Genomic DNA, 12,405 nt, shown 5'->3' with positions numbered 1-12,405 from the left:
TTTATATGAATTCAGTAAATGCAAAATAAAACAATCTGTTTCTATTCTTTTTTTGACAATGCACCTTTTCCTGAGGATGTGAGAGGTGAGCCAGAGGTTTAATGGCGCACCGACGAAGAATTCAAGAAAGTAGGTGGCAAAGAGGATGAGGAGGCCTGCAGAGGGTCCTCCTAATTTGCCATCATCATCCTCATAAGGGTCACACTCTGCCCAGTAATACGCTGAGGCTGAGGAGGAAGAGTTTAAAGCTGAGCCGTTCATACTGTAACGCTGGAGATAGAGACAGAAGAATGAAGGTAGCAGTGAGAGGAGAAAGAGAAGCAGACCCACAGAGAACGTGACTGTTGTCACAGGAGTCAAATTTTGTATGATGACATTATACAGTCCAGTGATGACATTAAACCTTGACACTTCACTCTGGAAAATAATAAATTAGCAAGATAATGTAATCTTGTCATTGTTGCACAGAAAAGTTACCACTCTATCTCAAGGAATTGTACTTTACCATTCCTGTTGCCATTCAGCTTCAATGACAAACCTGGAGGCTGAACATTTCTGCGGGTCAATGTCGTTCATGAACATGCAGTAAAATAGCTGTAACTAACCTTTCAATGTGTAGGATGAGTGATGCGCTGAAGGCAGATGAGTTTGCTCAGGGTTGAAGGTTATTTGAAAAAGGTGCTGCCTTATGAATCACTTAGCTTGACAGACGTAAGGTAGATTTGCATAAAAATTCCATAAGCCAGCTGTACACAGTATAAGCTGTGGGCCTGCCAGGTGCATTTTATATGTTAGATGTTTTTACAGTATGTTCTTCTATCAGTGCCGTATTGTTATTTTCAGGAAATATGTATCAAATAACCTTGGTTATACTATAATTGGATTACTTTGGGCCCCCAGCTGTAAAAGTAACAGATCAAGGAATTCCTTTATACCATCAGCTGTAGCACTCTATAACACACACACAGCACAAAGGGGGTGATGTGCATGTCTTGCACATAAAAACTCCTAGTACTCATAGCAGTACTATAGTCAGTGCCACACAATGGAAAGTATTGTATTGTGTATATTTCTGGGCTGCATTGTGTCTTCTCTCACATTGAATCTTTGTACTCCATGAGCACTGCTGGACGGTGCTGTGTAGTTTTGTGTATTTTATGAATGATGTGTGCCATGTGCGGACTATTTCTTGGATTGCTTTTTTCTTCTCAGTGTGTATGTTTCTTTTTGTGCACCCAATGCAAACCAATTTTCCTCTGGGATAATAATAAAGTTAGTCTTTATTCTTAATCTTTATGATTATACTACTATGGATATACTGCAGTATATCATAGGTAGGCTATACTTCAAAATGAGTTACTTTTTTTTTTTTTTTTTTTACAAAGGTTAAACATGTAAATAGGAATAATAAAATCTTAAAGGAAAAAGGAAACAAAATAAAAAGGACAACTACACCTAAGGAGAAGATATAAATATTTAAACACAATAACAAACATTAAAATACATGTATAAAGGCAGATTGAATTTAATGTGGTTTAAAACAATGTCATTATGTATGTACATATCAAAATATGTGAAGTGATGAGTGAACAATGTACAAAACGTCAAAGAAAAAATTATATAAATTGTGGCAAGTGTTCTTGAACGCAGCTTTTGTTACGTCTCGCAGCGCTGCTGAATGCAGGCCTCTTATTGGCTCTTGGCTTTTGAGGCTCTGTCAGCAGTGTACTCGATATATTTTTAAGGATGTACCGCATGGGCGGAGCTCTTGTTCTGCTGTACGTTCCCTAATGCAGACTCCACCTCTGGAAAAAACGCTCAACAACAAAACACGCGCACATAATCTTTTACGCAGAGTTTAGAAACTTTACACATATCGGTGGCGGGAGATGTACAGCCGAAGAGAGGGAAGCTGTCGTTTCTTTTATATTTAAAGTAGTTAAAATTGTGTCAGAATAAAGTGGAAAAGCAGGAACAGTTTTGATAATAATAGTCTTTGCTGGAGGGAAACGCAAAGATGGATGAATTCGGAGTTTATGCGGTTTTCGGGGTAAACGGTCCGCCTCAACGGCTGCTGAGGTAAGATAACTGTTTAGTGAAGTTAAGTCTTTTACTGGTAACGTTAATATGATATTTCATAAGGGTCTTAATGTATCTAAATCTCATCTCAAGCGTTGTTATAAATACATGTTAGTAACGTCAACGATCATCAGCTCATGTCATAAACCTTTATGTCATTGGCGCCTCTTGAAATTAGCTAGCCGTGTTTACAGAGAAGAACACGTCGAGTAGCTTCTCTGTTTTTGTGTCAACAAATAATCGTCCATTACTAACATAATTTTACTGTTTAACAAGAGACCAGTATTTATGTATTTCTCTCTTTTTCTTTCGTGTCAGTGCTGAAGGGTCGAGCAGGGTGGCTGTCGCGGTTCCTCCATCTGTCCGGCAGGTGGTGCTGTTCAGCAGCGGGCCGTGGGGGGAGAGGATCTGCGTCAACGCGGAGCTCAACGACGCTGAGCGGATTCCCATCACTATCGGAAAACTGACTCCTTATAACAAGTAAGTCCTCACAGGTTTTATAATTCGACTAATCATTATTTGCAGAAACTCAAGAAAGACATTGATGTAAGTTGTAATTTTTGTGGAGAGCTCAGAGAAACGCCGGTAAGTTACATTTATTTTGGTCTTTGGCCCACATACAAGACAACTGTGGAGTGAATTGCCACGATTTATTGCTGATCATATCTACCCTCACTTTACATTACTTAGGAAAAATGTATTCACTGAATATGACATGAATCTCTGTGTGAGGTTCTATATGATTTATTTAGTGACTTCATTTGACCAAATTTTATAATCACAAATCCAAATTCAATTAAGCAAAAAGCCAAACATATCAGAGCTAACTGTCTGTATTAATAATACATTCCTTTAATATCTGAATGTACAAACATGAAAGCTGTTAAAACATATAACCACTATGTTTTGCTTTGTTTTTTATCACAATTTTTAGTCCCCCTGACATGTTTGTGATTGTAGGCTCAAGTTGTATACACAAGGTGCTGTAAACTTGTTGTATACTTGTTTCAATAAAGCTGTTTAATAAAAAAACAAGTATGGTGACTCTGTGGATGTATTAAGTTGACTCTGACTCAAAAGAGAGAGTTGTAAAATGCAGTTTACCCCCCAGATGAGACCCTGAGACCTTATTTCTGTATCAGAAATACTATGATATACTCTTTCTAGGTGCTGCTGTCATCCAGTGTTGACAATTATGAATATTCAGAGTTAATTAGTAGCCTTTCACTGAATATTACATTTTTGTTTCCTCCAGATGTTTGTCATGGGAGCAGTGGGAAGAGGAGACATGGACTGACAGCGTCACACTGAATGTCACTCTAGTAGGAGGAAACCTGGTAAATAACAAACAAACCACACATTTTATGGAGTAAGATGGAGGAGTAAGATGTTACTGTATTATTCCAACTAAATTATGTTATATCAATTGTTCTTAATATGTTAAATATGGAAATATAATACAGTACATTTGGGGCAGTAGCATTTGTTACTTTTATCAAAGCAACATTGGAGTAAAGTAACAATATTTAGTTATCATGGTACACAAATTTGTTATCCCCATTAGTGGAAAAAAGCAAATACTGGTTAAAATATAGAGGTCCGTTCCTGCTCAAGGATACATTCACAGGTTCATGTGTCTTGTTTTTCTCAGGGGAAAGCAGATTGGTCAGAACCACAGCTCATCCTGGCCGTCAAGGAATACACTCCGAAGGTAATCTGTGTGAAGGATGTATGTAAATAAGCCGTTTAGACAGTAAATTTTTCCTGTCAAGAGCTACATGAAAACATTCAGATTCTTAAAAATAATTTTATAAATACAATTGAATCTTTGTCAGACGTTTAGAATCAATAATTGGTGATATTGAATATAATACAGTTGTTTTTTATGGAGCCACTTTCCTTCAGACCTGCTGTATTTACTTAATTTTGTGGTTTCCTCTATTTCCCACAATGCAAGCAGCAATGCATTCTGGTCTATTGAGGCTACTATCAGTGAAATTGGTTTATCCGGTGTTTGCCTACAAAATCCTTTTTGTTCGCTGTTTTCATTGTTGAACAACACTAAGAATTCATTAAATTATAAATAAAACAGACTTCTCAGATCTCCTGTCCCCTCTATCATCCAAGGACACCGTGGCTCCTCTCGCTCCCCGAGAGCTCAACGGCAAGAGGAAGAGAGAGCGGATGGCGGAGGAAGAGCTCGATGAGGGAAAGGAGACAAAGAGAGGAGAGGAAGAGAACGTGTGTCCCAACGGCGGCCAGGAGAAGACCACACCTGTTCGAAAGGTCAGAGGTCAAACCAAAGGAAGCCAGAAGCTTTTCACAACCGGAGGAGACACAACAAAGACTAAAGGAGGTGAGACAGACATACCGTTTAAATCCATGACCTCTCATAACTGTGCACCGGATCAGTAGAAATATGTTTTATGGACGCATTACGACATTAAGTTACTGTAACGTGTGTGTGTGTGTGTGTGTCTGCTAGAGATGGAAAAATATGTGAAGATTTTCTGTGTGAGAGCCAGGGTGGTATCTCTAATGATAATTGGTGCTAAAGACACTCCTGTGGCTCACTGTGGAGGTGTGAAGCACTTCTTCGTGTACCGTTTCTTCTCTCGAATGTCCTTTCCTTTCTCCTTTCTACAGCTAATGGAGCAGGAGAGGCGCAGGGGATTGTGGGAAGAACGCCTCCTCAGAGCGCAGCCAGGACGAAGAGTAGGCAGGCCAAGACTCCCACACAGACCGGTGAGCCTGCGCATACACATTTAATACCATTTTAGTTGTGTTTTTTTTTTTTTTTATTTGCTTTTTTTTTTGTTGTTGTTGTCATATTTATTCACTTTTTAGTCCCTTAGCTCGCACACCGATGCATACCGCCCACCTGAGTTCACAGAACGATGCTTTCTTTCTGCTTGTCTTTCTCTTGTAGTGAGAAGTGAAGGACTGTAACATAAACTTGTGATGTTTGACTCAAACAATCTATCGGCTCACAAACACACAACACACAAGCCATGACTGTCCAGTTATTTGTAGGGACAGCTAACAGGTTAGAGTTGCTACAATGTTCTCTCTAAGCTTGATTAGTTTGTGCAGTTCTCAATAGCAAGATGGCCAGTGATGTCAGAGCTGGAGATCATCAGTGATACATTCCACTTTTTTTTTTTTTTTTTTTTTTTTTTTTTTTTTTGCATTCATTAGACAGCTGACAGATACAAGCAGGAAACACAGGACAAAGAGAGTTGTATGGACTAGGGACATTACGTTCCAAACAACCAATGTTTTTACACAAGTGTTTTCGACATCAATCCTCTCATGGAAAGAACATGCTTCCATTTTTCAGGATATCTGCAAGTCTTGAAAAGCCTTAAAAAGCATTGGATTCAGTTTCCTTTACATTTCATCAACAGAAATATTTTCTCCTCCCTGCTGTAGTCAGTAATGTTAGTTATAAAATGTTTCTGTAGCTGATTGCAGGCATTTAACATTAAACCACAAGAGGGATTGTTTCTACAGTGGATTGCGCACACAGGAAACAGTTTAATCCTTTTTTTTGTGGAGCTTCAGTCGGCACCATCAGAACTGTAGCAAACACTGTCACTACTTAGTATTTTATGACACTTATGTCAGTAAGTTCATGTACTTAATAAATAATTGTCGGCTCCTACTGGTTTTCGGTATTCTATGTGGTATTAAAAAGATCCATCATTCTGCACAGCTCAGAGAGATTTGCAACAACGCCCTACGTTTTTTTCTTTTTCTCTGGCACGCTTAAGAGTACCACTGATTTAGTGTTGCACTCCTCATCATTGTTGGAGTCACAATGGAGGGTGGATAAGAAAATCAATAGAGGATAGAAATCAATGCAGCATAACCAGAGATATGATCTTTTTTTATTCAATGCATTCCTCTTCCTTGACAAAACCTGGCACCTACATTACCCACAGTGCAACTCAACTCGATTAGATTTCGGTGTGTTATGCTAGTAGCAGCTAATGCAGGCTCAAACTGCTTGACATTAAGAGATGAGGAGCGGGCTACAGAGGTCTGGCAACCTCTAACTTCACACCACCAGATTTTTAAAATTTTAAAACTTGTCCTCAGACTCAAGTGACATCACTTGATGCAATTTATCAGAATTTGCACTCTGGTCTCCCTGCAGCCCTGCTGGACAGCCCGTCAGGTCGCTGGGGTCAGACACTGTGTCCCATTGACGCCCAGACAGCTATTCTGATTGGAGGACAAGGAGCCAGGATGCAGTTCTGCAAAGATCCCATGTGGAAGCTGTGCACAGGTCAGTCAGTCATAAACAATGTTTTGGAGTCTATTAAATATCAGGGCTCCAGTTAAAACTCTGTTTTAGGTGATTTTAGGTTCTGGTGGGTCTGTGTTAGAATCTCTGTTCTCCGTCCAACAGAGGACATGTCCTGGGTGGCAGCGGAGACACTAGCAGAGGGTCCGACACCAGAGGCCAGGATCGGCCACACAGCCATCTATGACCCCGACTCAAAGCGGATCTTTGTGTTTGGAGGCTCTAAGAACAAGAAGTGGTTCAATGACGTTCACATCCTCGACACACAGAGTTGGAAGTGGACCATGGTGGAGGTGTGTGTGTGTTTACCTTGTTAAGTTCACACATTGTGAGGCCTTTTTTTCCCCTCTTCCTTCACCTCCTCATCTCTTCCCGTCTCCTCCAGGCTCAAGGTAAGGTTCCTCCCCTGGCCTACCACAGCTGCAGTATGTTTCGGGGTGAACTGTTCGTGCTGGGAGGGGTGTTTCCTCGTCCAAACCCGGAGCCTGATGGCTGCAGCGACTCTCTGTATATCTTTGATCCTCACCTCTCCATCTGGTACGAGCCCATCGTCACTGGCGACAAACCCTCCCCCCGCTCAGGGTAAGATTGCTTCATCTAAATGTCATCCTGATACTCCAAAAAACTTCAGAAACAGCTGCTAACGTGGTCTGATTTCTCTCTTCTCCCTTTTTGTATCTGTCAGTCATTCAGCATGTGTGATGCAGGAGAGGAAGATCTACGTATTTGGTGGATGGGACACTCCTGTGTGCTACAATGACATGTACATGTTGGACCTCGGTAAGCCACACACACACACGCGCAACATGAAGAGTGAATTTGTAGCTATGCATGTATAATTGATATTAAAATGTTCTTGTGTTTCTCAGGTCTGATGGAGTTTTCTGCTGTGAAAACAACAGGGAAAGCCCCCTCTCCTCGAAGGTACACACATAAACACATCTAGTTAGAACTATGGCTCAGTATCAAAATTCAGTGCTGTGTTTTTGTTTGTTTGTTTGTTTTGGTACCAACCAACCATTTTCCAGTTTTAAATTATTTTATTCAATGAAAGTTCTTGTACAGCCACCATGATTCCTAGTTGGATTACTTTTTTGTGATATTTAAATTATGTGTGTGTGTGTGTGTGTGTGTGTGTGTGTGTGTGTGTGTGTGTGTGTGTGTGTGTGTGTGTGTGTGTGTGTGTGTATCAGCTGGCACGGCAGCGCTGTGCTCTCAGACACAAAGTTCTTGATCCACGGTGGTTACAACGGAAACAACGCTCTCAGTGACACCTTCATCTTTGACACAGGTGAGCAGCAGCTCACTATTACACACTCACACATGTGCACATCCCAGGAAGAAGACTTGTTACCTCTTAATTGTCGAGTAGAACAAAGTAGCTGTCCAGTCATTGAGAAAAAGTTTGATGCTCAGGTGATGAATCTCCCTTTTGAATTGAATCAAGTTATTTCACTTATAGAACTGCATCAAATGATTATTTTCATTATCAATTAATCAGAAAATTATGTGTTCAATTAATCAGTTACCTTCTGAAATGTCCTAAAATAATGAAAACTGAAAAATCAGTTTCTCAGTAGAGCAAGACTGAAAAAAGTCATTAATATATACAGTGTATTATCTTATTGCAGATATATCAGTATTGGTGTTTGTCAGCTGTTAAATAACAAGAAATTGTACAGAAATGTTAGTGATTTGTTTGAGGTCATGTAGAAACTCAGTCCTGCTCAGTTCTTACTGTATCTTGGTCACAATTCTTAAAATTAAAAATGAAAGAATACTGATAGGAATGTTGTGTGTAGGTAAAAGCCTTGATGGCCAAGACACCATTATTGGATTTGTCTAAAATATTGATATTGGTATGGGTCTTAAAAATTCTTCAAGTTGCTTGTTTTGATTGTCCAATACCCAAAAGTATTCAATTTATAATGATAAAAAAGAGAAAAGCAGCAAATCCTCACATTTGAGAAGCTGTGGCCAGCAAATGTTAATGACACATAATCAATTAATAACAATCTTTCGCTCAACTAATCAAATGTGACATCTTTTAAATCATTTCTCAAAACCTTTTTAAAAAAGGATAAATTAATTGCTGATTTGTTTCCAACATGTCTTTTCTGCTATATTATATTATTGTTGTCTTAATTATTTGTTGTCTTTGTTTCATTACTTCAGACACCAACAGCTGGACGGAGGTGACGCTCCCTCAGCTGTCTGTCCCCAGGGCAGGCCACTCCATCATCACCATGGAGACAGCCGCTCGCCACCACTTCTCAGAGGAGGCTGAAGACGCGGGTATGGACGAAGGCTCCGTCAGCAGAACTCTGCTGGTGTTCGGAGGCGGAGACAACGAGGGCAACTTCTACTCCGACCTGACGACCGTGGCTGTGGAGGAACTGCTCGCTGATATTTAAAGAGAGTGAGTCAGAGGTGAATCCTCACTCCCTCACTGTATGTGAAGCTATTTTAAACACCCCACACCTGCCTCTACTATTTATATTCCTCTAGTTTGTCTTTTTTTTCTTTGGTTAATCAAAGCTTTTCCTCTTTTAATAATGTTTTTAAAAAGGTTTTTTTTTTAAATTTTAGTTTTGGAAAATGTGCGTGTAAGGTGTATATTTTGGGCGTTTATTGACTACAGATCTCAAACTTTTTGCTGTATTTTCCATATAGTGAATTACAGGATTAAAATAGCTACACTGTAAAACAAACTTTCATTAAAGGGGATCCCACAATAATAAGAACAATCATCTTTGTTGAGAGCATAAAGCAAGAACATTATTTCAGTTTTTATGTACATAGTCTAAAGCTTCTTAAGTTCTTCCTCAGGTAAAATGAATCCATTTATTTTTGATACATATAAATATGTCTTTTTTTCTTTTCTCATGAATAATTTGGGCTCTCGGTATCCCTGATCATTTGGAATAAGTTGCCTCCAGATATGTGCAGCTGCACAGGCATTATTTCATCATGTTCACAATCATAGTGTTTGCATTTGTCTTCATCTCCAAACTATATCATAGGTTTTAGTACAAAAATCTCAGTTCATGTTCCTGTGCTGTTCTGCTTTTTGTACTTTGCTTCTGTCTTTACTCAATAAACTTTTGACTTCCTGTACTGTCTCCTTGAAGAGAAATCTTCCGCTGAATTTACCTTTTTTAACATGTTTTCCGCTCATTAACATCTCTCAACGAAACATGTGCAAAGACGTCATTGAGAGCAAAACTTTTAAGACTTGGTTTGCAAACTTTTCCATCAGCGGAGTAATTAACCTTCCTAGTCTGACTATGAGGTACATGTTATACCAAGTGGTGTCAAACTGATGTAAATTAAATGAGGTTTGACACTTTAAGCAGAAAGTCCCATTAATAACATCCCTGTTAGCTTGGAAACTCAACACTAACATGAGCTAATGTCAGTAACGCTGATGTTATCTTCAAAGAGCTGGAGCTCTTTAAAAGGAGACATTTTAATAAAAGATTAAGGGAGCTCGAGAGGGATTATCTTCGTTGCTACTGAAAGCCTGATAATGGTGTCATGAATGTGGCCATTTTTTTAATGTTTTTATTGGATCATAAAGTCAGCTTTGTCTTTGATAACATGAAGTTCACACAAATCAGTAAACGGCCACTTATTTAATGTTCAAACCAGCGTTGAAGGATGTGCGTGTCAGGCTGTAGCTGCCATCCAGGACACGTTTCAAACTTATAATGTATTTATACAGGGCGGCCGAGGCTGATTCCAGCATTTTTAGACTCAATATGTTTAAATTTGGCTACTTTTTTCAACCAGCATAATAAATAGTGAAAGGATTCAGTGTTTCTACTCTAGAATTAGATTCCTGACAGTGTGGAGAAGCATTTTAGATCTTTATGTAACAGTAACGCTTTATGTTACAGTCTGTAATTTCCTAATCATTTCTCAAGAAGTTTGCTAGAAAGAGGTATGTCATTATGGGAAAAAGACAATGTTATGTTTTGTTGGAGATCAGTTAGTTTAGTTTAGGGCTGCAAATAACGATTATTTTTCATTATTGATTAGTCTGTCGATTCCTTTTTTGGTGAAAAATGTCAATCGCTGTTACCCAAAACCCAAGATACCACTCTAAGATATTCAAGTTTACTGTCTGGAACTGGAATGAGAGAATTTTGGAGTTCTTTTCTTTAAAAAAATGATCCAAAATGATTATTGATTATCAAAATGGTTGGCAATCAACTGATTGTTGCAGCTCTAAGTTTATAAACAGTTATTGATTTACAGATGAATTTCTTTGCCCCATTTAAATATATCTTGCAGAAAATATTTAACAACTAACCAAAACTCTAAATAATGTTTTATTTAAAAAATATATACTTGGACTAGTCCATTGAATACTGGCTGCCTTGCTGTGGCAAATGCTTCAACAACAAAACATCCTCACCAGCAAATACAAAAAAACCAAACTTTTCTGACTCTTGTTAGAAAAATAAGCTGTCAAAATCAGTTGAGGGCCATGATGCTGGTTTCACCTACTCTGTGGCATTTCCTGTGGTGATGCAAAGGAAAGTCTGGCTTCCTCACAATTTTCAATCAAAAGCAAATCAGTTTCCTCATTTCCATTTGTGTCACTGGATTCTTTCACTGCAAATGATGTGACTGAGGTCTAAAGTCTTTATTGCTTTGGTTAGAATTGGAGCTAATATAGTTGAATGTATTCATTTTTTCATATATTTATATAGTTTTAACTTCTCTAACTAGTAAAGTACATCATATTGTTCAGACAGATTGTAGCAGTAGTCTGTACAGAAGCTTGTTTTTGCCTCTTACTACTTTAATTTTCACATTTCACTAAAATCCACAAACTGGACTGGAGCTGGACTAGAGCTGGAGGATGCTGCCCAAGTTATGTGTCATCTTGGACAATGTCTCCCACCCACTCTATAACACACTGGTCAATTCAGTGCAAGACTCGTTATACTGAGATGCTCCGCAGAGCGACACAGGAAGTCGTTCCTGCTTGTGGCCATCAGACATTTCAACTCCTCCCTCGGAGTGTCAGACACTCTGAGTCAGTAGACGAGCCCTTTGGACTTATTTCACCAGTGTCAGCAGCTTCATAACCCCTTCGTTTATATTTTCAACTGTGCAGCACTGACTTAACAGCACAATGTTTTTGTGCAATAATTCAACTGTGCAATACTCTGGTTTATATTTATATTTATATAAAATATATTTATTTTTTTATTTATACTGCATATTTCAACTAATATTTCTTATTTAGTTACACTATTACATTTTAACACATTTATAGATCCCATTTCTCACCCTCATTAATTACACTTATATATTGTATGATACACATATTTGACATGTTTTTATTTTCCTTACTTTCTATTTTCTTATCATTTCCACTATCTTACATATATATATATTTCTCTTGTAGAATGTGAGCAACTGTATCATGACCCACTTCCCCCTCTGGGATCAATAAAGTATTTCTGATTGTGATTTTGCCCACGCTGTGAGTCAGCACCTTCTGAATTACCTGGTGAAGGATTTTTACTCTTTTAGACTGCTGAGCCATGAATTAGACTAAAGACAGATGATCCTTCTACTTTGTGCACTGACTGATTTTATGCGTGTGCGCTCTACTCTCTTCTCTCTGCTGGCCTTGCATCGAGTCTTCTTCTGTCATCATGTCCAGTAAGTCTTGTATATCAACACCTACGGTCCTTCCTCTCTGATTATTTCATCCATAAAATCTTAATTGATTTTCCAGATAATGTATTATATTGTTAAATAAGTCACTGTTAGGATATAAAATTACATATACTAGGAGGGTTTTATGAGGATTTTATCCATTTTGCCACCTCTCATATAAACACAGTTGAATATACTGTAATACATACAATTACAATGTGATCAAATACAACTACTGGGGTCAATTAAAATTCAAGTTGCTTTTATTGATGTCTAAATAAAAGTGAGAAAGATGACACTGTAGACATAATAAAATTAAGCCTTTATTACCATATTCT

The 12,405-nt window shown here is 38.4% G+C and overlaps 1 protein-coding gene across 1 annotated transcript; it reads left to right on the top strand.

The window, feature by feature from the left end:
* Positions 1-1,846: 1,846 nt before the first annotated feature.
* On the top strand, positions 1,847-9,501 carry LOC122974048 (kelch repeat-containing protein). Its single transcript, XM_044341888.1, has 13 exons — positions 1,847-2,079; positions 2,398-2,559; positions 3,335-3,416; positions 3,731-3,790; positions 4,207-4,435; positions 4,726-4,824; positions 6,239-6,370; positions 6,494-6,681; positions 6,774-6,970; positions 7,074-7,168; positions 7,258-7,312; positions 7,582-7,679; positions 8,564-9,501. The coding sequence occupies exons 1-13, from the start codon at positions 2,018-2,020 to the stop codon at positions 8,800-8,802; spliced, it is 1,698 nt and encodes a 565-aa protein (XP_044197823.1). The 5' UTR covers positions 1,847-2,017; the 3' UTR covers positions 8,803-9,501.
* The last annotated feature ends 2,904 nt before the right edge of the window (positions 9,502-12,405 follow it).

Source organism: Thunnus albacares, chromosome 22, assembly GCF_914725855.1.
Source record: "Thunnus albacares chromosome 22, fThuAlb1.1, whole genome shotgun sequence".
NCBI classification, from domain to species: Eukaryota; Metazoa; Chordata; class Actinopteri; order Scombriformes; family Scombridae; genus Thunnus; species Thunnus albacares.
The sequence above is the reverse complement of the archived record's forward strand: the minus strand, read 5'-3'. Positions and strand labels throughout refer to the sequence as shown.

Coding starts and splice junctions, on each gene's coding strand:
- LOC122974048 (XM_044341888.1), top strand. CDS start 2,018: ATGGATGAATTCGGAGTTTATGCGGTTTTCGGGGTAAACGGTCCGCCT. Junction 4,436..4,725: donor CACAACAAAGACTAAAGGAG/GTGAGACAGACA, acceptor TCCTTTCTACAG/CTAATGGAGCAGGAGAGGCG. Junction 7,680..8,563: donor CACCTTCATCTTTGACACAG/GTGAGCAGCAGC, acceptor TCATTACTTCAG/ACACCAACAGCTGGACGGAG.